The sequence below is a fragment of the Homarus americanus genome, unplaced genomic scaffold (genome assembly GCF_018991925.1).
Source record: "Homarus americanus isolate GMGI-L3 unplaced genomic scaffold, GMGI_Hamer_2.0 scaffold48016, whole genome shotgun sequence".
NCBI classification, from domain to species: Eukaryota; Metazoa; Arthropoda; class Malacostraca; order Decapoda; family Nephropidae; genus Homarus; species Homarus americanus.
The window spans coordinates 2,213,043-2,240,028 of record NW_024755055.1 but is presented as its reverse complement, the minus strand read 5'-3'; the positions used below and the strand labels follow the sequence as shown (position 1 = coordinate 2,240,028).

Sequence of the window (26,986 nt, the reverse complement as noted above, 5' to 3'; positions counted from 1 at the left end):
CAAAGCATGTGTATGGCTATGATACACACTCCCAACATGTGTAGTATTACAGCCTTACAGGTACAGTTCAGTATTATATCTTAATTTTCTTCTACGTAAATAACAAGTTGCAGTATATTATGAATCACAATAAAGAATTAGTATCAAAACCAGAAAAAATCTTAAATCTCATTAATCATGACAATGTACCAGTAATGTAAAAATAGGATTTTAATTAAAAATTCTTCTGAAATCATTTTTGTTTTCTCCCCTGTGCTAAAGATTGGACTTAGAACAACTTAATTTTCTACAAATTACTGAAGTTACAAGTTAATGTAATAATAATTTGATCTAATTTACCCAAACAAGACTTCAGAGGGCACGATTATGCCTGCCTATAGTATTTGGATTTTATAAAATGATCAAAGATAAGGTTCACAGAGGCAGTGAATGTAAGCACACAACACTCTTGCTCCCCATCCAAACCATGGACTACCTGTACTGTATGTATAATATTGTAAATACCTGTAATGACTTTACAGGTATATCAATTTAAAGTACACATTTTTCTCTTAATATAATTATTCAAGCTACTGTATTTAATTTAACCTGAAATGAGAAAATTCAAATAACTTTTTACTGCAAACAAACTGTACTGTACTTTACTGTATTATATTAAAGAAATAAATCAAGATGATAAATTAAAAACTATCTTAAATCAGTTTCATATTTGATTTTGACATTCAAATCACAAATTCTATCAAAATTTCTTTGTTTACCAAGATGAGAATTCTCTTTGCAAAAAAAAAAATAATGTTGTAATCATCTTTGAAATAAAAAATAAAAAAATAAAAATAATAATACATACAGTATACTGGACTGTGTATCATGAATAAAAAATATATAAAAGAATGGTGTGAAAAAAAAACTGATCATTAGTCTCCTCACGATAGACACGAGTCTGTAGAATCAAGCTCCACGATTCTCTGGGAGAGGCATAATAACTGGCATGACAGGCACAATCACATATTGAACAGGTGTGTGTGTTTGCCAGTGTGGCTCTCCCCCCTGTGAGAGGACCTCAGGACTTAATGGGGGTGAGTTCACAGGTGAACCTGGTAGTGATGATGGTGGGGATCTTGGAGCCAATGCCAGTGTTGATGGAAATCTTACACCACCGGAGCTTACAGCAGGCCGCTTTGACGGGTTCTCTTGCTGTTCAATAGAACGCTTGACGGGTTTTGTTGCTCGTAATGCAGGACAAGCAGGTAGGCCACAGTCAGAACTTTTGCACGATGATACATGCATACGCAAAAGCGTCGAATATACGCGCAGCACAGAACACGAGTGACGAGCGGCTACAACGTGACGACGAACACGACGGAACATCAGGCACACGGGTGTGCAGGATGGTAACTGACATGATGCACTGTGGGCAAATACCTGCAGTAAAACATCCTTTCGACCTTGGTTGGAAATCCACTTTAAGACCTTTGACAGCCTTTCGGCAGCAATTTCACAGCCTTCCTTATCATCCATTGAAATCTGAGACATTTGGTTTTCTCTAGATGGTGTTTCAGAAATTCCTGTTTTCTCCTCTTTTTTTTCATCTTTCTCTGTAACAGCAACATGGTTTGTTCTGACTTCTGGTTCATCAACACTTTCTTTATCCTTTATATTCTTATGTTCTTGTTTACCAGAATCTTCGGGCTGCCTCTCTTCTTGCTTGTAGATATTAAATATTTCATCACTTGTTGGATCCACAGAGTCATTCACAGAGTTAACACTGGCAGTACTATTTTCAGAAGTATTAATTGTAGACTGCGAAAATGACACAGTCGTCTGTTTCAACTGTAATTTGCGATAATGAATCTTCTGATTCCCACGTGGCCCAAGACGGCATTTGATGGCATCTGAAAATAGACTATGTATAAGTCGTGCAAGTACTGGGGTCGTCAGCGCTTCCTTCCCAGTCTCTTTGCAGTGTTTTTGATAAGCTTCTTCAATTGAGCTCAGTGCCACTACACTCAGGGTGGTGTTTATAAATATCAGACTCCGGGAAAGCCACAGTTTGCCATGCTCCATCTTCTGCTGGGTCTCATTACGACTGCCATTCCTAGGAGACGTAACGTGATCTTCACTCTGCTCCTCTTCCTGAATAACAGTTGGCATTTCAATTTTGTCAGATGTTGAACTACCACTTGTTGTATCTTCATCACCAGCTGGTTTATCAAGGCTAATATATTTATCATTATCATCAATAATGACAAGTTCTCCATCACTATCATCATCACAATAATTTCCAAAGGAATCACTTTTCACACTTGATGGTTGTTCAGCGCTAGAGATTGTTGAACCACAAGAAGTATTCTCCACTTCGGTTTGTACTGGATTTTCATTGTCCTGAAACAAAGAAGAAACATCTTAATATACAGGAATGGGTTATAGAAGGCAACAGTAAAAGAGGAGTATCAAGGGGAAGACAACACTACAGTATTATTTTCACAAATATTGCTATTAAAATAAATGGGGAGTAAGTTATTAATACTATACTATACCCAAGTAGATGAGAATTGTTTTAAAAATGTAATTGTGAATACTGAAATACAGTAATAGAATTGGATATGAGTACTGAAACAAAGGGATAAAAATGGAAGTCAAGACCAACTTTACTTAAATTAGTTCAACTGGTCTGTACCACGTGTTTAGAATAAATTAAAGTATCTATCAGGCCACTTGGAAAACTTTATAAATCCTGAATCACACTTTCAACCTCTTAAGCCACTGCTCATGAGTCAACAACTCAACAAGGAGATCTACATGACATTTGGTCACCTCACAAAAGATTCAGCAGTTCATGGAACTGCTTTCAGACCAGCTTTAAGGAGTGTGGTGTTAATATGCTAGAGCTATAGCTATAGATAAAAGCTCCTTCACATCAACCAATATCTTGCTGGTCCATAAATTAGGTCCACTCTGCCCTGTCCAAGCACCATCTAGGTGCAAAGGAACATGTTGGACCTCGAGCTAAGAGAAGAATAAATGGAATGTAGTCACTACCAAGAAGCTTTTCAATCACTTCCCTTACAACAGTAACAGGGCATTTGATGAGCCAACTAACACCACAACATAGCTTGCTGGATCCTTGACACTCACAAGTCTTCCCACAATGACAAGGTGGTTAGCACATGGTGGGGGGAGGTTAAGCTTCAACCAATTTAGGAGATTTACCCACTACCTATCATACCACACCTTGTACAGTCCACCTTCACTAGTAAGTTTACAGGGGGTAGTCATTTAAACATTCCACACATAATTGCATTGAGATATTTGTTTTGATATTGTTTTACTTTGAATCCATAGTATGTTTACTAATGCGAGTTTCCTTCCGTCAAATGTAAACAAACACAGGGTTGCCACACTGCACAAAGCCTGACGAACCCCACGGAAAGTGTTAATACATATGGGTTAATCAATGATCTGAAACAAAAGTAGTCTGGTGTGCAAATCCTGAAAATGCGCTGCTCTAGTGGAAGGACTGGCATAGCTACGTGTTTTTTTTTCCCTGCAGGTCTTTGGAAGATGAGTCCAGTTATTTGTAAAGAAACCAGCAAAAAGGAACATAGCAACTGGTAAGTCTTTGAATCCCTACAACTACCTTGGCACTGACATTAGGTTCTGTAATTATGATTCACTCATCAAATACAGGGACTATACTTTGATAATTCAGAACACTTATCTGCTTTAACAATTTCCCAATAACAGAGACGAAATCACTGAAACAAGCAGAATGATGAGACTGCCAGCAGGGAAAAACTTACGCCTACTGACCCACAAGAATGACCAGGACTATGAAGTGTGAAATACTGTACATCACTGGGATGAAAGAACCCGTCAAGTTTGTGATTCTTCTACAGTGGCTGAAGAGGTTTAAGATGTGAAGTAGTGTTAACAAAGGTGCTACATCCAAGGCAATTCAAGTACTGTACTGGCCTCATTTTAATAAGAATAAAAATTTTCAACTACAGCAATTTACTCAATCACTATTGGTTTCTACTTGAACTAAATGATACAAAAACACTGTGGACTTTAACCATACAACTTAAATTATTATACCGATATATTTCAAGAAATGTAATTGAGACAAATGTATCTCTAGAACTGGTATGTCAAGGCTTACCTGAGATAGTTTGGGTGGTGATGACAGCTGTGAGAAGCATCCCTGGCTTGTCCTGTAATTCTGGCATTTGGTAACCAGCTGCGTTCCGGCACCCACGGCAGCATCAACAGGAGAAGCAGGGTTACCCTAAAGGGTTCCACATATATTAGTACTGTATGACTATTATCATGCAGTAATAACAATATCCATTTGTCAGCTAATAAAAAAAAATTCATTTCTACAAATGTGTGGACCCTTTCACACAAGTAGTCATCGCCTGCTTCACAAATGTTTGATATGTATTTTTTTACAAAGGTGTGTACCAATTTCTCAATGTCATTTCTGTTTGTTCAATGATACAATGCTGTACATACATTAGACCAGTGATGGACCTGTCCACTGCCACAAAGTCACAGACAGTCTTCACTTGTTGCACTTCCTTTGTTTTTTGTAAATTTTGCATGGGATGAGGTCAAGCTGGTGTGATGACAGGGTACAGTACCAGGGATTATGGCTATACTATACTGTACCTTACACACTGTGCTTCTCTTAATAATGGCCATTGTCTTGGGCATCATTTACACTATAGTGCTGTCACACATTCTCAAAATCTTTCCTTAATATTTGTTCCCTATACTGCATGTGTTTTTCTTTTAACATTTCCCTTCTACCCTTTGTTTTATTCTCTGCTATGTGTATGCTTACCAAGATACAGTACTGGTAATCCTCAATTCATAGCTTTACAGGATGTTTTCTTATACACACTAAACAAAGAAGACTTGAGAATAACAAAAATATCAATGAAAATTTAACCGAGATGGGAGATTATGAGCGATTCTATAATGGATCTAATAACATAAGGTAGAAAATATTGACAAAAGATATCATTCATAATATAATTCGAGTCAAGACCTTAATTTAAAGATGTATTGTGCAACAGTTTCATCCACTGGGCTGTATCTAAATACTGTACAATACAGTACAGTACTCTATGTGTGGGTAATTTTTTTTTAAATACTGAATACAGGTACAGTACCTGTACTATGTATACTGTGGTAAAAATGGCTTTATGCATCTATATTCATAATTTTCATGTAACATCTTTAATATAAAAAAAGTACAAAAAATTTATTTCAAATTCTAATGTTCTATAAACTACAACTCAAACCGATTTGTTATTTTAATATTCTATAAAAAATCCACGTTAGTCCCTCCAGTAGGAGACACCAACCTCCAACAGCTGGCCTGTTGATGATGGTTGTAATAAGCACCCCGGCTTCCTTCTGCGAGTCTGGCTTCCAGCAGCCAACGCTCCATCAGCAGGAGCCACAGTGTTCTGCGAGTTTTCCAAATATATATTGTAGTATTCATTCAACTGTTGAAAAGTTGTTTGTGTTTTAATATCCTAAACCTGACTGAACATGAGGCAAGAAAAGTGTTTACCTGTGTCCACATGTGGCAGTCAATACTGTATATAAATACAGTAACTGATCAATAAATGACTACAGTAATGTATAGTATCGATACAGTGGAACCTCTATTTAATGGACCACATGGAAAGGAAGTCCATTAGAGTGAGGTTCCACTAGATGTGAAACCTCCATTTAAAAGACTACAGTACTGTATATGAGGGAGCAGTCTATTAGCTCATGATTCCATTTGATGAGAAACCTCCATCTAACGAACTACAGTAAATACCCATTAGACATTGGTCCATTATATGCAGGTTTCACTGTAGTCACAAACACGTCAGCTAATATTTGAGTATGTTTTCACAGCAACCTAGAGACATTTGTTTTAAATATTCCAAAAATTACCAAATAAAAAGTAATTGGTTTAAAAAGTGTTTTATCTGACACAAACACTTAAACATACACAATATTACACACTGTATAGCACACTTCCCACATGATTTGGCACAAAGAAAATGCACAGTACTGTATTTTGAAAAGATGGATGATTTTACAAATTACAGAAAGGTACTGAATCTTATAAAATAATGTACTATAGAATATTTCCAAAAGGTACCAGAAAACTTTAAGAGAATCTTCGGATATTAATTCCAGAAGGTTCATAATGGTATACAGTAAGTCACTGTATTTATTGTTACTATCAAGTCCACAGCAGGGGAGGGTCCGGGGGTTCGAACTCCTCTTTTCACCAGAAAACTCCAATAGGGTACTTTTTCTTCAAGCAATATTGCACTCAGGCGCTTTTTGTATAGTAAAAAGTAATTATTATTGACCTCAGAATATCTCTTAATATCAAGTGCGCTTGGCTTCAAAATGCCACCACCACCCTCCCCCCCAAAAAATAAAAAAAATAAAAACAGCTGGGTGGGCTTGGTGTCCTCGCCATGTTCCCCCACCCACAACTTCTTGGACTCCCTGTAAAACACTGTACTATTTAGTCTATAAGGTGCAGAATATTTTACAGACATTCCAAAACAAATGAGTGACAGGTTCTGGATAATGAGGAATATTACTAATAAAATAAAATGGTTCCCGCTATCGCCAAAACAATAATACTCGTCTAAGGACCTGTAGTTTTATTCTCGCGTGAACAATTCAAGTTAACTTCTTCATATACATATTGTTATGCTGGAACCATTAATAAATAACAGGTGCCACTTCCCATTAACATTTTGAAGCTGCAAATAATCGAAGGAAATACCCCAGTCAGTTCTTTCAAAGTAAAATCAATTATCATACAAAACTTTGACGTTATAGTTACGAGTGTGCTTCAACAACTGCAGTCTTAACGCGCATTACAAGTTGAGTAATAAACATTGGCCATCATTCTCCCAGTGTGTAATGTGACGGCACCGAGTACTTGCCGACAGCGCCTAACAGACACGTGCTTGCCGACAGTGCCTAACAGAGACATACTTGCCGACAGTGCCTAACAGAGACGTATTTGCCGACAGTGCCTAACAGAGACTGCCAAGCGGCTTACAGGTCAGTGGGTGAGAGGCGAAGATGATAAAGTCAAGTAACAAATAAATAGTCGAGATAGAGCTATGATACACTAAGACTCGTTTCCAACAATAAACTTTCAAAAATAAACCAATAATTGTGTTAAATACAGCACTAGAAGGCCATCTGCGCAACACCGGGAATTTTATGGGCGGGAGTAAAATAATACTCATTTTCTTGCTCTCTGGGGGCAGAACACGTAACTACGCATCAATCGGTCAATCCCTATTTGCTGGCCAGCAATGTTTTTTCTAGCAGTTAACCTGTAGAACATCACAAACGACCACAATAACCAAACACCGTCTTGATAACTACCAATTATGACACCCTATAATGAGCTTCCCAAGGACACATTATAGGAAACCATGACTTCGAGTGGTTGTAATTACCAAACTTAACTAACTGGCGATAACAAAAACAGAAGTGCGTTCGTTACAAAATATGGTGCAATCCCTTGTCGCCCGGGAGGTGCTGAGCAGGGGACGAACTGCGCGCTAAGCCCGTGATCAGTTCCCCTCATCAACCTGTATACAACACCAGGGTAGCCCAAAATGCGTTGTACTTCATATCCGTCTTTAGCAACTTGCTGGTGTAATCTTTTATCGGTAGAGGAAGTACAACACGTGGTGACATAGTGGCAGCGTGTACTGTCGTTACGATATTTCCGCCGTGATTAATTATTTCGATGATTTTCTTGTTTTTGTTTGTGGTGTATACAGATGATTGTGAGAGTTGTTGTTTTACTGTATTAACTATCGTGGTTATCAAGCACAGGTAACCAGCTTTATGCTTCCGCCCGAGTGCGTGAGCTGAAGAGGGAGAAGACTAGCAGCGCCCTTACTGTACCATCACAGCTGCATGACGGCCAGTGCCAGCATCAATCATTCACTGTCATTATCATCAGCTAGACATGCGATAATTTAGTATAATTATGCACCTGGTATCATTTTTGGCTAACTAAAATCAGGATTCTTGAGTTATATTCTACCAAGGTGGCGGTGACTCACTATAATTACTCAATTGTTAACATTCTGAGGTTGAGTCATATTCTTCCGCCGTGGTGATGTGAAAATTGATATATTACCGAGACAAAATGCATATAGAAAAACAACTGTGATTTTCAACGACGTTATTTGCGACAGATCCTAACTACTGGGGTGAAAGATGCGACAGATCCTAGCTGCTGAGGGGTGAGATACAACAGAAAACAAACAATACCTCACATTTTTTTTTTGCTGATAAAAGAAAATACCAAAAACAGTTTTCAATGGATATGAAGCATTTTCTGAGTCACCATTAACCCCAAACTTATTCCATTACTGTATCGCCATATACTGTTTAGCGAATTTAACGCAGGTGGATGTCTAATACCTGTCTTGAACTGGTGTGTGGCAGCATGTGGACAAGTATAGTACCTGTCGTGTATAAAGAATGCTTGTCTATCACTATCATTCTAATATATCAGGCGACGATGACAACCCAAGTGCCTGAGGTCGAATTCACAAACATTCCCGTAACTCAAACTGAACCTCCTATCCATATTTACTTCCCTACATACGTTCCCTCGGTACCAGTTAGAAGACAAAATTGAGGGACTGTATCTATACCTTTTTCAAAATATTAATGGACCTTAATCTTATCCTAAACTAACTTGCAGAGTGAAAGTATGAAGCCAAGGTGTCGTCTCAGTATAGCTCATGTTATTTCTGTACTTTTAGCTAACGACAAGGCTACGTCTCTCATCTAAGGCCATGAGAATTATTCACACTTCGAATCTATGTGAATCAGGACCTTGACTTCAACGGAGTGACAAACGAATACAAATGATCTAATTTACCTATAAGCTACATGAAAATGACTTAATTGAACCCAAAAATACAGATTATACTGAAACAAGACGCGTTTTTTTTCAACTTAAGCACAAAAATTATTGAAATCAGGACCTACTACTGTATCGAGATCAGCTTTAAAACCCATGACCAAAAACCTCACCTAACCTGAGCTCTGAATCCCTCACGTGAGAAATTAAATCTGACTTTTTTTTCTGATACGAGTTAATTTAGCCATGACTACTACTATCTATATATAAATGTCAGTCACCTCAACCTTTACTTGACTATGTGTAATATTTTGCAGGCACCTCCTCTCGCACGCACTCACACACACTAAGCTTCATCAGACAAGCTCTAAATATAGTATGTGAGCCTAATATGTTTGTAGGACCGCTGCACACGATGCCTCTTATCCTGGATGATTCACACTCCTCTACCCACACAAGTGACCACAGATAAGGGCAGCCGCAATTACTCACTACGGCATCATAAGTGTACCCTAGTGTACCCTCTGAAAATACCGACAATATCCTGTAGAGATGCCAGCAACCACTACAGTACCGTAATCTAAGTGGCCAGTTTCATTCCAATGTTTATAAATTATTTCCCTAGACTTTTTATCGTAAACACCAGCGATACTCTGACCCTGATAAAGACAGATAGACAGACAAATAACAATACTGTGATCTTAATATACTCTGGGCCGGGATGTAGGGTATAAACATTGCCACCAGTTATGGGATAAAATTCACGGTTGGAATCTTCGTGAATTGGGACATAGGTGAAGGTATTTAGTCTTCAGAAGGAAATGAGATGTAAACATAATGGGATGGTTTACTACCGAGCAACCAACACAGAAACCTTACATGGTGCTGAAGTCAATTACCGAATTTTCTATAATACTGCACAAGACAAAACATCACCTACCTCATATATTACCCTGCAAACTACAAGGACATTGCGTATCTGTACACCTATACGTCACAACAAAATGATGATCCATATATATTAATGATGCATAAAAACACTATTAACACATACCTATTTTCTATTTGACTTAACGCTTGTAGATAAAGGGGAAGGGTAGTGCTTGTTGGTGGGAGGGTTGGGTTGGGGGCAATTGGAGGGGAAGGAAGGGAGGGGATTTGTTCCTGAGATCTGACCCCCACTCATCAACCTACCATTAAGACGACAAGTGACGATGACAATAGATAAACACTGCTAGGTGGACACTCGGCGGTAATGAATATAATTCCATAAGGTAGCGCTGGACTCTTAGGGGAAAATGGACAGGTATTATTAGAGAAAACGTCAGGGAAATGGACGGTAACTTAAGCATTTTGAGAATATTGTACACTATTTAAGACACCTGATCCGGAAACAAGTGTGCAAATATAAATTATCAATCTGGGAGAATATGATAACGTTTTTTCTTTATCACTGTATTGAATAATTTAACAACACAACAAAGAGGAATACATTTTTTAATTTCGGTGTTAATGTCGCGAAAAAACACCATAACTCACTTAACGTAGAGTAAATGGCCCTGGTTATTGAAATACCTTAGCTGTATGTTCGTTGTACCCACACGGAAACTTTAGTCTTGAACTTTTATATTCTCCGTCACTGATCGGTTCGTTAGCGGTGGGATCGTGTCTGTTACGCACTGTGGGCAAATACTGGCTTCAGAACGTATCTGTACCAGTGCTAGTCAGGTCAAGTCTTGAACCCCGGCCGTCCACCAGTTCCAGGTATGAACACTCTAGACCGAGTAATGGCCTGTTATGTTGATAAACTTGCCCGCCTGTAGTATAAGCCATGTAACTGAGGTGCCGTAGCGCAGTCTCTACGATAATGACTGATATTATTTTAAATAGGCTGTTGTACGTACCAGTCTGGACCCATACAGTATATGATGCAACGTTCCAAGTGCTAGCGCTCAACTTACCACCAAAGGTTATCCAAATCTCTTAAATAATACACAATTAAATAATACACAAAACCAGATCACTGAAAAAACCCGCTGAAATATAATACACCACATTTTTTTAAAGCTTACATCGGCCCTTCCTCCCAATGGCGTTACACTACACTAGTCACTAAGGATTTTATTTATAACAAATATCGTATCTAATCAACAGATAAAAGTGAAGCCAGACATGTGTAATTTCACAATGGAAAAAAACATCAAGTACTGGCCTGGCATTATACATAACTCAATCTTTACCCACCAAGATGTATACGATAAACCACAGTATACAAAATAATACACAAACTATCCAAAATGGTGAAACTACAACAATACTTTACCTTCCTAAGACACACTCACTTCGCACCAATTAAATCACAATGATGTAAATAACCTTGACAAAGATTTTTAACCTTAATTTCATAAGTTACTGAATGAACTTACTTAACCAATGAATTTTATAGTTATTTGTCGAAGTTATTTCTTTATTAAATCTGAAGTTAAACAGGCAGCTGTATTCCGCCCACACCTCCATTTAAAAATATAATTAAACCCTGACGTCATACAAATTGCCCAATTGTGTGACGATTCAACATGCACGTGAAGAGTGACCATGAATAAGAACACGTTAAATACATACAGTATACTTCATGTACAGTATATGCTTATAGACTCGGACACTAGAGTAAATGTAATTCTCCTCAGAGACATTTACGTGAACCAAAGTTATAATTAAGTATAGCAATAAATAAAAAATAATCTGATTTGATATTATTCCTGTGGAGACCCCTGATTCCGTATCTAAAACTCGGACCGTGTACCAAACAGGTTTAGAATACAGAGCGTGTGCAAAATCCGATTCCCCTGGTAACACTTTCTTGCACCATGTTGTGTTGGTGTGTGCAGTATATGACCTGCTGGCGTGTCAACCTATCAGACCAACAGCCAAACGGTGCAAATAGCCAACAGTCAAACGGTGCAAATAAACACGTAAATACATGTATATACTGTACAAAACAACCTAACTTACTTCACCTAATGATTAACCAACCTAACACTAATCTAACTTAACCTAACGATAATCTAACGCTAACCTACTTCACCAACCCAATTAGGTGAAGTGAAATAAGCTGTGAAGAGAGAGAGGGGGAGGGGGATCTTCAGGTGATTCCATATTCCTGAACATTACCGAACACCCTTGACATTAGATTAATTGATTTGTGGAATTTAGGATCATAACCAAGCACTGTAGCCAATAGACCATTCAACGCTGCCTTGAATTTCGAAGGCCAGTACAGTACTACAGCAAACTACTACTGTACTACGAATCATCACTACCGCCGCTACCCAAAGCTTAAAATCAGCTAAATTACCATGGCTTAGCTCAGTCTCGCCACCTTCACCAATAAGGAGCTGATTGTGGTGCCATAACGAAGGTACAGACTGTGGTACCAAGGAGCTGACTGTGATAGTGTGTTCAGCAAGTGACCACAAACCACTGAAAAGTCAACATCCTCTTCAGAATAAATGGCCAAAACGTTTACGGTGGAACACTACAGTAGGAAATGGTTTTCATTGTTCCTTTAGGAATACTTTGAGATGCTCCATCATAATCTGGGTTCTAGAAATCGTGTGGGGTACCTGTATGGGATATAATTGTTTTAGGGAATTTCTGTTCACTATCTAGTATGCTTTTCCCCTGTGAAGGTCCGTAATCTGCAACTAACCTAAACTAACCATCTATGAATTGTTTCCATTATTTCGCCTGAATTAAAAAAAAAAACTATCTCGCCTACTAATAAAATACAATTATTATTACAGTATTTTGTTATTCTCCCTTAATTCAACCAATAGCGTTGCAGTAATGTTCGTGATACAGTAGAGAGCCATTTCAAATTATTAAAACTTCCCTCATATTGCAAAGCATGAACTGAAACCAATTCAACGGCATTTCTTTCCTAATTTGATTTTATGGTTTGGTACAAAAAAGGATATAGCCAATTTGTTCCGCTGATGCATTAGTAAAAACAATAACTGGCGCCTTTTTCCGACTTCTACATACTATATCGCTGATCACAGAAGTTGGGTGAAATAAACCTTTCTTTTTTTTTAGTTTTTCAAGTTTTCTATAAATAAGTCCATAAAGATCAATGTTATATTAGTATTATCTCAAAACTTCAATATTATTGTCGCCTGATTCACGAAAACTTAAGTGCAACAAATCAAAGGGACTTATCTCTAAATAGCGTCGAGACATTTGCCTATTACAACAAATTCTTTTAACCTTGTCCAGAACTCAAGCAAGATTTCCAGTCAGGTAACAATATTTCCAAAAACTATTAATAACCTGCTTCGAGACTCCTACTAGGGAGAATATCAACTCACTTTGATTCATTTAGACCTTCCCTGTCACTACAACTTATGGATACACCCAAGCTACCCACATACTGGGTATTTTAAAACAATACACTGAGATGGATACCCTTGAAATACGGGGGAGGGTGTGTTAGGGGGAGACGATGCATTCCCTAGAAAGACGAAGAGTGCGGGGAGATATGATAGAAGTATTTAAGTGGGTGAAAGGAATCAATAAAGGGGATATAGATAAAGTTCTTATAATATCCGAGCAGGATAGGACTCGGAGCAACGGATTTAAGTTGGATAAGCTTAGGTTTAGGAGGGAGATAGGAAGAAACTGGTTCACAAATAGGGTGGTGGACGAGTGGAACAAGCTTAGCAACTTTGTAGTAAGTGCTGGAACGCTGGAGAGTTTTAAAAGGAGGCTAGATAGATTCATGGATGATAGAGAGTGGTAGTAACTCCAGGAGCTGCCATGCACAGGCCAACCGGCCTATTGCAGACTCCTTATGTTCTATGTTCTAGTACAGAGGGAGGGTGGGTGGGTGTAGAGAAGTCAGCTGTTTACAAATTTCATCACGGCAGTGCAACCGACACGGAAAGGCACACATGAAGATTTGGTAACTTCGCTGTGGCATGTACCGTTTGTTTTTTGTTTTTCATTTTTAGTTAGGAAATCCGGAATTACGTCACATTAAACAAACTGACACGTCTTTTGGCAAGGTGTATATATATATATATATATATATATATATATATATATATATATATATATATATATATATATATATATATATATATATGTGTGTGTGTGTGTGTGTGTGTGTGTGTGTGTATGTGTGTGTGTGTAGTCTATGGTGTAAATCTGTCCTATTACAAAAAAAAATTTCGCCTAAAAAAATCATAATTGTTCGAACACTCGGAAGATCCAACATCCGTAAATACTGTACATTATATATACTATTTTCTGGCAGACGAAATTAATACTCATTTCTAGAGAGATAAGTTTTACTTATTTCTAGATAGATAAAAAGTGATAAGAAAAAGTATTGCCTGAAAACAAATAGTTAACTTATTAAACTTGAATTATAATATTACTTCATGGGAAGAAATAATGTACCCTGTAATCGTCGCACAGAATATAATCTATTAATATTTAATAAAAATAAATAAACCGGTATTTATAACTCGGCATAAATACTATAGAATATTCCATAGTAAAGAAAAATTAAATTACATCATTTATACTGACGAATCACCGATTAATTAATACCTTGGAACCTTTTTTTTTTGCATAAGATTCTAATTTATTTATGAAAATTTAAAAGAAATAAGATAAATAAATTTTAACTACCGCTAGAACACCAAATATATCACCAAATATCACAAGGCAATATGAGAAAGGGAATGCCTATAGAATGTTTCCTATAGCAGAAGTCTACAGTAGGAATAATTTTATCGGGTCTCAACACGACTAAAATATTTGTGTCACTCGGCAAAGTCAGCATAACGAAATATATCCCAGATTCAATAGTTCGTACTTCTGAATTACCTTCTATGCGCTAGGATAGGACAATATGGCGTCAAAATCAATCCGTGACGTGACCATAACTTACTGTGTTCTGAAGATAAACTCGGGGAAAACATTTCAACGCGTGAATCATTATGAATCCGGGTTCCGGGGTATAAGTGCTGCTCTGAACGGTGGAGTGGAGAGGGCGGGAAGGTCTTGGGTGATATCAGCGCCCATTTCAGTAGTTGTATAGTTTAAGTCCTTCGCGGTAAACACAAGTTGATGCTAAACTGTACAATAATTTTAACACTAAACTACACAATAATTTTATCGCTAAATTATACAATAATTTTATAGCTAAACTGCACAATAATTTTAGCGCTAAACTACAATAATTTTAACGCTAAACTGTATAATAATCTTAACGCTAAACTGTACAATAATTGTAACGCTAAACTGTACAATAACTTTAAGTGGTCTCGGAAATTCGCTCGTTTTCTCATTTTAAACCTAAATTGGGCGATGGCGGTCTAAAAAAATCTATTTCAGTGTAAGTTACCCTTTAACCGACGTCGATCTTTCCCGTTAATCAAAAGCAATAATAAAAAAACCAATAAAATACAATAAAAATAATAACTCCAATAATATTAAGTTAACCGTAGATAACGTAATGTTGACGCTATTGCTAAACGCTACATCTGTGCCATGGTTTAATATCTACCACTTAGGTACAACCTTACCTTACCAGTGACGAAGTATAATCACCAACACAGTCATATAAACACGATTCAAGAGTGTTTTTTTTCTGTGGTAACTCCTAACTGCCCTCGTACACGGCAACAATTTAAATGTTACCTTTGAAGATTATCGACAACTGCCAAAATATTGAAACCAGGTTAAAATAATGACTTTATCTCCGTTCAAATCTACAAGCTTATACTTCCCTTGCGGTAAGCTAAATAATGATTAAAATGTTTAGGTAATTTGCATTTCAACTAAACACTGCAAATTTTCGGTGCAATTATTCTGTTGTGGACTGAAATCTATGTTCCAATATTCTGAAACTAAAACAGATCTCTGAATCTCTGAGTCTATGGAGAGGCTGTTTCAATGTAAATTTGTAAACGGTGTATCCAGAGGCGGATCCAGGAACATCATAAGGGGACATGGCGTGCACAGCCTGCCCACCTAATTGGGGGGGGGGGGAGCTGTAAGCCCCCCCCCCCACAAAGAAATAAATCTTACCAATATCAAGGGCATTTTGAAGTCATGTGCACTTGGTATTGCGAGATATTCTGAGGGGCGACATGATAGAGGTGTATAAATGGAAGTCAGGGCTAAACAAAGGGGACATTACAAGAGTATCCAACCAGGAGCGAACTCGTAACAATGGTTTTAAATTAAACAAATTTAGATTTAGGCGCGATATAGGTAAACACTGGTTTGGAAACAGAGTAGTGGATGAATGGTAACAAGTTACCAAATATCATCATTAACTCGAATACGCTGAATAGCTTCAAACAGGTTGGATACTTATAAGAACATAAGAACATAAGAAAGTGGGATACTGCAGGAGGCCGACTGGCCCATACAGGGCAGATCCCTTTCACACCCATCCCAGCACTTCCATGTGCCTATCCAACTTCGTCTTGAAGCTCCCTAGCGTCCCCGATCCTACTATAGCACTCGGTAGCCTATTCCACATATCCACAACTCTATTACCAAACCAGTGCTTGCCTATATCCTTTCTGGAATTTATCTAATTTAAAGCCATTTGTTCTAGTTATTTCGTTATTACTGAGCTTCAGAACATCTTCCATTTTACCCTTGTTAATCCCACTTACCCACTTGTACACCTCTATCATATCTCCCCTAACTCTACGCCTCTCTAATGAATGTAAGCCTAAGCTTTTCAGTCTTTCTTCATATGGAAGGTTTCTAATATTATGGATCATTTTTGTCATTCTTCTTTGTACTCTCTCCAAAGAATCTATGTCCATTCTATAATAAGGACACCAGAACTGAACCGCATAATCCATGTGTGGCCTCACTAATGCTAGGTAAAGTTTCAAGATAACGTCAGCAGTTCTGTTACTCACAGACCTAGATATGAACCCAAGAATCCTGTTTGCCTTGTTGCGAACGCTAATACATTGTTTTCTAGGTTTCAAGTCGTTGCTAACAAATACACCTAGATCTTTTTCACAAACTGAGTTGGATGTAAATGGGACTGCCCAGTATGGCCCAATAGGCTCGCTGCAGTTTCCTCCATTCTTATGTTCTTAATTAATTTATACTATACACAAATGCCCGACTACCATACTGCATTAAAGAAAACGCATTGGAATTTTCTGGAGGGGAGGCGGACCCCCGTGGTACCGGCCAGTAGTCCTAAGACAAATATATTGAACTGCTATAACCCCAGTCACTCGATATGGCCCTCACACACACAAAATGGTGAAGCTGCACTACCTCATCTCACCTCATTAATATGCTACATCATGGAGACTTCAAATATTGCCTCAACAAGTGTACAATCCCTTTAGCAGTTCACACCCCACTCCCTAACATTCACACCTAGAAAATTTATGGTAGTTTTATGTAGTGATTTCTTATTTTTTTTCTGCTATAAAATTTACACTTGTTAAGAACTTAAGACTATTACTAATTACTTATTAAATGCTGTAAACAATAGTTAAACTGATCAACTCATCGGAATTTGTATCCAGTATTTAATATGTGAACAGGAACAGCCCTAACAAATGTAAATATATTGTTATAACAAAAACAGATTTCAATAAAACTACAACTATTTTTATTAGGTAGCTTTAGGCTCACCTAATACTACACATAGATATAAAATTATTCCCAGGTGTTAATACAATGAACATTTTAACAGTATTGGGAGCAGAACGCCTGCAGCTGCCTAGCTTATACATACTACAGGCGGGCAAGAGGAGACATAATACAAGTCTATAATCATCTCAGTGACCATCACCCAGTCCAGTGTTCATACCTGGGTGGGCGTGGGAGGGACGTGGCTTAAGGCTAAAAAAGACACCATCTGCCAACTAAGACGGCAACAGTGTGGGTTCCTTTAAGACCAGACTTAAACAACACTGGCGCAGGTACATCTTCGAGCCAGTACTTGGCAACAGTGTGTAACAGGGACGTGACCTACCGCCCTAGCGGCTAACCAACCGATCGGTAGCGACAATAAAGTAATATATTGACTGTTAATACATTTTTCTTCTTACCTTTAGGATACGTTATATATTAATGTTTGTAGTCTCATTAACAGGTAAAGAGAGTGAAAGGTGAGAGGATAGGTGGTGGGGGATGAAGGCTATCGTCTTGACAGGCCATATTAAAATGAATTTGTTCAGATGTAGCAAAAGCACGTGGTCGTTTATCTCGGGTCTACTATAACAGGAAATTAACAAATTCCACTAGATTCCGTAGCAGATGTCGCCACACCTTGCAAGCAACGCCTGGTGTGGCAAGACTGTGACTAGCCTACGGTTACGTAACAAGAGTCCATTTAAATTATTGAGGTGTACACTGAACTGATATATAACATGAAAATTATTGTGGTAAAATACACGTCTTAACGATGGGTAACATAAGCGATTGTTTCCAACAACTGTAGTACGTTATTGACTCTGGCCTTACCATAAATAATATACTGTACACAAACAAAATTATCAGCGTAACAAAAATATTAACACACACACACACACACACACATATATATATATATATATATATATATATATATATATATATATATATATATATATATATATATATATATATATATATATATATATATATAAAATAGTCAATATACTCACTACATATAAGCTTTGCGCCACCATTTTTTTGTTTTCTATTTTTTAAAGTAAACTGTTAATAAATTTTCTTTCCTCTCACTGGTTAAGTTGATAAACAAATCACTGGCAAACAAATGCAAACTGATCAAGTCACCAGGACGCCTACAGCAACACAACCACACTGACTCGTCGCAGTGAAAACACTACTCCAATGTGACTGGGCTGAGCTTACTTGGGAAACGTTTTCTGTGACGTCTAACCACCCCACCCCACCCCCTCTCCCCTCCCCCAACAATTGCGCCATGTTAGGTAACCAACCTACTACACTCATAAGTTAAATTATAATGCGTAAATTTAACTGATTTTAATTGTGTACTAAAGTAATGTATTTAAGAAGCATTCACAAAATTTAAGTAGAACTACAGTAGAGTTCACGCGCCACCCAACAAAATATTGCGAGTATTGCGTCACGTTATGTACTGAAGTGACGTAGATCACTTCTCTGCATTGTCTCATTATATAAACATTACATTAATTGAATAAAGTATTGAAAGTATTGGACAAATACAGAAATTAGTCCAGTATTCTTTAGATGACAATTTTCATTCATTAACTTCGCTAATGAACATCCTAACAAATTATGCCAATGTCACCTTTAATGTTTCTCCATTTCATTTAGCTGTTTCAAGATATTTAATTTGTTCTCCGGGGTTAAATATTTATAACAAATACACTCGTTGTTCCCATCATTCAAGGTGATAATGGTATCAGGCACATTCTAAACGATAAAAATTTCGTACATCTGTCATCACATCTCCCTGCCCCAGCTTCTCCCACGGATACTCTTCCATCAGTACTACGACGGAACTCTAGCGGTCAGGTTATCAACAGAATCAAGCAAGATTTTCCATTACTTTATCCTCTTCGGCACTGATTATTTTTAATTCTCCTTACACACACTCACAATCGGCCTTCTACCACCCACCCACCCCCATACACACATCAAAAGGACAATGCATTAACCGAATTCAAGATAACTTAAAACACAAATGTGGTTATCATTGGCTAACTGTATAACATCTTGTAATATAAATAATATGTACTTTAGAATTAATAAACATTATATGCATCAATAATATGAAGAAGATATACGCCTGAATTTACATAATAATGCATATTGGTGGTGCAGCGGTAATAAGCTTATCTCTCAATAATACGTCCAGGGTTCGAGTAAGGACACACGTGAGAAGGGTGTTATCCAGTGTGAGCCTCACTACGAAACATCAGGCTTCCCAGGTTCCGGTTTCTTCCTCTACTACAGTCGCTGGCTGACGTACAAATAATTTATTAACCTCCTGACTATAAGAATAACGGACAATTCAAAATATTCTATACAAAGCCGGCTTAAGTAGTTATTTAGCTGCATGGACGCGGGAGATGCTTGCAGTACCCTAAAACAGTATTTTTGTTACCTGTATAAAGTGCTATACAGTGTACCACCTACTGCAAGTATATAATATTCTCCATTATTTGTGTTCCATTACCTTCTGACAAACGCTTCATATAGTTTTGTGCGATATCGAAAATTGTTTTAGTCACCCATTCATTTTCACGTTTTTTCTTGTCTGTAACATAGACTATGTTAGGTTAGATTTAGGATAGGATAGAATAGGTTTATGTTAAGTTAAGTTAGCATTAAGGTAGTTAAAATTCAGGTGAAATATGCTGGGGCGATGATTCTTCAGGTGATCCATTTTTTTTTTAGTTTAACAAATTTATTGACAAAGCTTGTAGTACAGTTTGCCTATTCTGAGTAATTCAGTCAGGTCTTGACACTGAGGGTGGTATCACTTCTCACTATGGAATAAAAGAATAATACAGGTATTTAAAACCGTAGCGCTGTTTCTTAATGAGGAAAAAGTGACGATCAATCAAGAGTGGGTCACTTCAATGGTTCCAGAGCGAACCAGCTCAAACTGCCGGTTCCACTCCATCACCACAGAGTTTCCCCGGAGTAAAGCCAGCTTACACTAGTATCCACAGCTTAGCGCTGAGTAATAAAACATGAATGAACTCATTCATTGCGTCATCTACAACACGTTTGATGTAACTACAGATAGGGCAAGGAATTCCATACAAGCTACCAAGTACACAGTAATAAAAGTGTCTTCACGGAGTGCGCCGATGATGGATGTCACAATGAACACTGTGACTCCTGTTGTCTCGGCAGGGTTGTTTGAGGAGGACACCAAAATAGGGCGGCAGATTAATTCAGGGCAGGATGCAAATGCACTACAGGAGGATTTAAATAAACTGCAGGAGTAGTCAGAAATGACAAATTAAATTCAACACCAGCAAGTGCTGCGTACTTAATATTGAACGAACAAATACTGTCAATGTCTTAACAACATCAACCTAGAGAAGTCGACTTGTGAAAGAGACTTAGGGGTACTTGTAAGCCCGGAACTTCGGCCTAGAAAACAGTGCGTTAATGTTCGAAATAAGGCAAACAGAGTATTAGGTTTAATATCTAGCAGTGTAAGTAATAAGAGTGCAGAGGTCATATTGCAACTATATCTTGCGCTAGTCAGGCTGCACCTCGATTATGCGGTTCAGTTCTGGTGCCCCTATTATAGAATGGATATCAATTCACTGAAGTCGGTGCAGCGAAGAATGACGAAAATGACTCCGGGACTTAGAAACCTTCCATATCAAGATAGATTAAAGAAACTAAACTTGCATCCCCTAGAGAGACAAAGAGTACGGGGAGATATGATAGAAGTATTTAAGTGGGTGAAAGGAATCAATAAAGGGGATATAGATAAAGTTCTTATAATATCCGAGCAGGATAGGACTCGGAGCAACGGATTTAAGTTGGATAAGTTTAGGTTTAGGAGGGAGATAGGAAGGAACTGGTTCACAAATAGGGTGGTGGACGAGTGGAACAAGCTTAGCAACTTTGTAGTAAGTGATGGAACGCTGGAGAGTTTTAAAAGAAGGCTAGATAGATTCATGGATGATAGAGAGTGGTAGTAACTCTCGACAGGAGCTGCCATGCACAAGCCAACCGGTCTATTGCAGACCCCTTATGTTCTTGTGTTGTGTTAAATTGCCTCGCACAAAGTTTTAAGGATATTTTTATTACTGTGGTACCAGATTACTTTCCGGTGCATCGAATATAATAAATCGTATATAACGAATTAACTTGTGAAGGTTGACCTAAGTTTCATATTTATTAATATAAATTACGTTTTTACTTATTAGTTTATTTTATATTCAACTTAGTCTCGCCTAATATACCGTAAGACATTAATGAAGCTATCCAAGGTGTCGGCCAGGTGAGTTTGTCGTCACACAGGTTAAGCCAGTTCAGGTATACTCCCCTAATGGCCTGGATACTTAACCGGGTGGATAATTACAACAAGCCAGTGGGGATATGGCTTTACTCTACGAGTACCGGCTTACTCTAGTGGAGACTCGAACCAGGGGGGCAATATAGCAAGCCCAGTACGATAACCACTTCGCCACAATACCCTAAACTTATTCAACGAAAGTAATGAGGAGGAGGAGGAAAACTTAACAGCCTCACCTTTCCCACTTTCAGGTGACCTTTACTGTATATGACATCAACTTTATAAACACTCGCTGAAAGAAATACCTTGAGAAAGACAATATGACACAACGAACGAAGGATTCTGACAACCCTACCGAGACAACAGGAATCACAGTGATCATTGTGGAATTCATCGATCACCTGCGAGTTATATGCTATAGGGACGTTACTCTACTCTCACAATGGTCTAAAATAGTGTCAAGGTTATGAGAAAGTCAACACCAGCTGTTTTCGAGCTTAAGGTAACTGACGTCTCTTGTAGGTCAAACTAATAAAGTCATTTATTTGTTTATACAAGTCAAGACATCCTCGTGAAGTCAGTTATACACGTCAAGACATCCTCGTGAAGTCAGTTATACACGTCAAGACATCCTCGTGAAGTCAGTTATACACGTCAAGACATCCTCGTGAAGTTAGTTATACACGTCAAGACATCCTCGTGAAGTCATTTATACACGTCAAGACATCCTCGTGAAGTCAGTTATACACGTCAAGACATCCTCGTGAAGTCAGTTATACACGTCAAGACATCCTCGTGAAGTCAGTTATACACGTCAAGACATCCTCGTGAAGTTATTTATACACGTCAAGACATCCTCGTGAAGTCAGTTATACACGACAAGACATCCTCGTGAAGTCAGTTATACACGTCAAGACATCCTCGTGAAGTCAGTTATACACGTCAAGACATCCTCGTGAAGTCAGTTATACACGTCAAGACATCCTCGTGAAGTCAGTTATACACGTCAAGACATCCTCGTGAAGTCAGTTATACACGTCAAGACATCCTCGTGAAGTCAGTTATACACGTCAAGACATCCTCGTGAAGTCAACACAGTTAATCACGGCTTCAGTTCGTGTTCTAAACTTGATCAAGATGAACCGAAATAATTTGACCTCCTTTAACATTTAATTACTCATAACCAGTGCATGTTTCTCTATAACTTACCACTAAATGACCTTCCTTGTTAAACCACAGTGTTGCATTAGATCAGAATAAGTAATTAGTAAGGATTATTTTTTTTTACCATAACGCAAAAAAATATTATAAATTGAATTTTATCTTTAAACCAACGTACAGAAAAACACACTACGGTTAATAATATATGGATAACAATAACCTCAAGGAGTGTCAATCACAAACAATGGGAGTAACCATGACAACGCCCATACTGTCGATCTGTTATTGATGTGTTTCAGGAACCAGGTACTGCCCCTGTTCTTATACTGAATCTAATTACTTCAGGAGCTACAAATCTTTCAGCAACAGTCATTAGGTATTGGCTTCTTTATTAGACCTAACCTATCCTACCCTAACTAAACCTACCTTAACCCGAACTAAACCTACCCTAACCTAACCCGAACTAAACCTACCCTAACCTAACCTAACCCAAACTAAACCTACCCTAACCTAACCCAAACTAAACCTACCCTAACCTAACCAAACCCAAACTAAACCTATCCTAACCAAATCTATTGAGCTTTTACATATCATCACGTCACGCTGTGTTTTTAATCTACTGTAGTCTGCATGTCTGTTCTGGCCTACGGTGTGTAACTACTATGCTCACCACACAGCAAATTATACTCACCACACAACACACTACACTCACCACACAACACACTACACTCACCACAACAAATTATACTCATCACACAGGAAATTACTCACTACACAACAAATTATACTCACCACACAACAAATTATACTCACCACACAACAAATTATACTCACCACACAACAAATTATACTCACCACACAACAAATTATACTCACCACACAACACTACTCACCACAACAAATTATACTCATCACACAGCAAATTATACTCACTACACAACAAATTATACTCACCACACAACAAATTATACTCACTAGACAACAATTCTCTCACCCACACAACAAATTATACTCAAATTATACTCTACAACAAATTATACTCACACACAACAAATTATACTCACCAAATTATACTCACTACACAAATTATACTCACACACACAACAATTATACTCACACAACAAATTATACTCACACAACAAATTATACTCACAGCACACAACACACTACTACCACAACAAATTATACTCATCACACAGCAAATTATATATACACAACAAACTCACTACAAATTATACTACACAACAAATTATACTCACCACACAACAAATTTACTCACCCACACACAAATTATACTCACCACACAACAAATTATACTCACTACACAAATTATACTCACCACACAACTTATACACCACACAAATTATACTCACACAACTACACTCACCACAACAAATTATACTCACCACACAACAAATTATACTCACCACAGCACACAACACACTATACTCACCACACAACACTACTCACCACAACAAATTATACTCATCACACAGCAAATTATACTCAATACACAACAAATTATACTCACCACACAACAAATTATACTCACTAGACAACAAATTATACTCACCACAGCACACAACACACTATACTCACCACACAACACTACTCACCACAACAAATTATACTCACTACACAACAAATTATACTCACTACACAACAAATTATACTCACTACACAACAAATTATACTCACCACACAACAAATTATACTCAACACACAACAAATTATACTCACTACACAACAAATTATACTCACCACAACAAATTAGACTCACCACAACAAATTATACTCACCACACAACAAATTATACTCACCACACAACAAATTATACTCACAAACCACAAAATTTACCTAAAATGGCCTTATTCAATCAGGTTAATTATATTGAGTATTTACATAGTGTAAACCGGATATAGTGTACAGTTATGGTGGCTATAAAGGGATATGGTAGGTTACTTCCTCCGGGTCAGGTTATGAGGTTGAAGAAGCGGCATTATTCAGTGTGTGAGGGGTGTGTGTTAGTCTTGTCAAGGGTCATTTTAAACCCAATACTGGACTCATCATACCTGGACAATAAAAAAGTAACATGAACACAAGACTAACCGCCCGAAAGATACAGTCGGACACTAAATATAGTTAGATACAGTGAACAACACAGGCGCAATACCGGTATAATCAGCGTTAGTCAATTCACCTACTAACTAACAAGTGTCATACGGGAATTGACCATGACAACATTTATTATTAATCAGTAACATATCTTATCCCTATTTCAAGTTAATGTACTAAATCCCCTTGAAAGATAAGACACCTTGGCGTATTTTTCATCTAGGATTCACCATTCTAACGCGGCGGAGTTAGATTACTCCAGGGTGGTTAATTTTCATATATAAAATTTAACATCATTAACTAATATACCTGAAACGATTAATAAACTGAAGAATAATTTCAACCATAATATTGCGTCGTTGATCTGCATTTAGGAGCTTCTAATCAACTCAGCCACTCCCATACACTGTTCCCTGGCGTCTCACATAACATTAAACTATCCATCGTAGGAAATAACACTCTACTTAACAGTAAATAATAGAGCCACTATTTTTGTAATCACATACGTCACTTTTATGTATTTGTACTTTTCTCAGTTCTCTTGGTTGTGTTCAGTATAATATTATCTTTTTTGAGCAGTTAAAGAAAAAAAAACGTTTTTGACTAATTTTTTTGGATATTTTACAGTAATATGTGACAAAAGATCGGTCTTCCAATATACCTTTTTGGTGCCATAGTAAGAATTTATCTCCGGGTGGGGTGGTATTCCTAAGTGCTGTAGTTTACGTAAGGGCAGTCCACTAAAACCACGAACAGCACTTACACAAGCCATCACTGTTCGAACCAACACGATACTGACTGAAGGTACGTTACGTCTGCGGATACTCTGAGAGGTGGAATGTTCCCCGCATTTTCGGTCGCGTCTGAAACCTGTCCAGCAAGGGAGGGAGGGAGGGAGGGAGGGACAGCAGCAAGGAGGCAAGGAGATAGGCCAGTGAGGCAGAGAGGGAGGGACGCGTTACACCACGATTCTTGGTCCTTGTTCCTACCGCCGTATAGTTGGCGTGTACCTGGGCTGATCGTGTGTGGATCACCTGTAGAAGATTAACACACCTCTAGATTATTTCACCTAAATATTAACCACCCTAACATAACCCAACCTTAACCCCCCTGTAGCGTTAGGTTAGGTTAACTTAGGTTAGATTAAGGTGGATAATCTTCAGGTGAAATAAACGGCCTGGGGTTGGGATTATTCAGGTGGAGCGAAGTGGAGTGATTCTTCAAGTAACAACTTTTAACACAGTATAATATAATCGATGTGTATATCACCTGAACACACACACACACACCCCTACCTGAATATGGATGAACCTACAATGCTACCATAGCCCTAGACGGTGACACACACAGACACACCTCCACCCTCCCTGAGTGTTTAAGCAGCTCGGGCCAGAGGACAGTGATCCCCCCTGCTACTACGACTTGCTTCATAGTCTTCACCCTCTGCTGCCTCCCGCTCCTCTCTTCTATGGAAAACTTGATGCACATTTCAGCTCTAAAAGTTTTCACTGACACAAAGTTAACATCCAAAGACGCTTAAAAGATTCTATAAGCTAATTTTAACATCTTAACTGCAGTGCAAATTTAACCTAACTAGTTGAGAATAATGTTAAGTTTCTATGTCATTTTAGTGCTATTTTGGCCGCTATTTTTGTGTGCGTGTTTTAGGCGAGCTTTAACTTAAGATAATCAATTAAGGGTATTTGGCATCTTTGCTTATGAGGAATACTGATCTTGTG

General features: G+C 37.9%; 1 protein-coding gene across 3 annotated transcripts; it reads right to left on the bottom strand.

Moving 5' to 3' along the window:
* Positions 1–669: 669 nt before the first annotated feature.
* LOC121856237 lies at positions 670–26,034 on the bottom strand. 3 transcript variants are annotated; one of them, XM_042351608.1, is made up of 4 exons: positions 25,909–26,034; positions 5,370–5,474; positions 4,160–4,285; positions 670–2,382 (listed from the first exon to the last, which is right to left on the bottom strand). In XM_042351608.1, exons 1-4 carry the CDS (start codon positions 26,017–26,019, stop codon positions 949–951), a joined length of 1,776 nt encoding a protein of 591 aa, XP_042207542.1. In that variant the 5' UTR covers positions 26,020–26,034; the 3' UTR covers positions 670–948. The 3 variants fall into 3 exon arrangements, with proteins under 3 accessions (XP_042207542.1, XP_042207543.1, XP_042207544.1); XM_042351609.1 differs by lacking the exon at positions 25,909–26,034 and adding an exon at positions 18,640–18,845; XM_042351610.1 differs by lacking the exons at positions 5,370–5,474; positions 25,909–26,034 and adding an exon at positions 18,640–18,845.
* Between the last annotated feature and the right edge of the window lie 952 nt (positions 26,035–26,986).

Excerpts from the sequence above, each read along its gene's own strand:
- LOC121856237 (XM_042351608.1), bottom strand. The coding sequence starts at position 26,019 with ATGGCTTGTGTAAGTGCTGTTCGTGGTTTTAGTGGACTGCCCTTACGT. Across the intron at positions 5,475-25,908 it reads CTTACTATGGCACCAAAAAG|AACACTGTGGCTCCTGCTGA; the intron begins GTATATTGGAAG and ends GAAAACTCGCAG. Across the intron at positions 4,286-5,369 it reads CAACAGGCCAGCTGTTGGAG|GGTAACCCTGCTTCTCCTGT; the intron begins GTTGGTGTCTCC and ends GGAACCCTTTAG.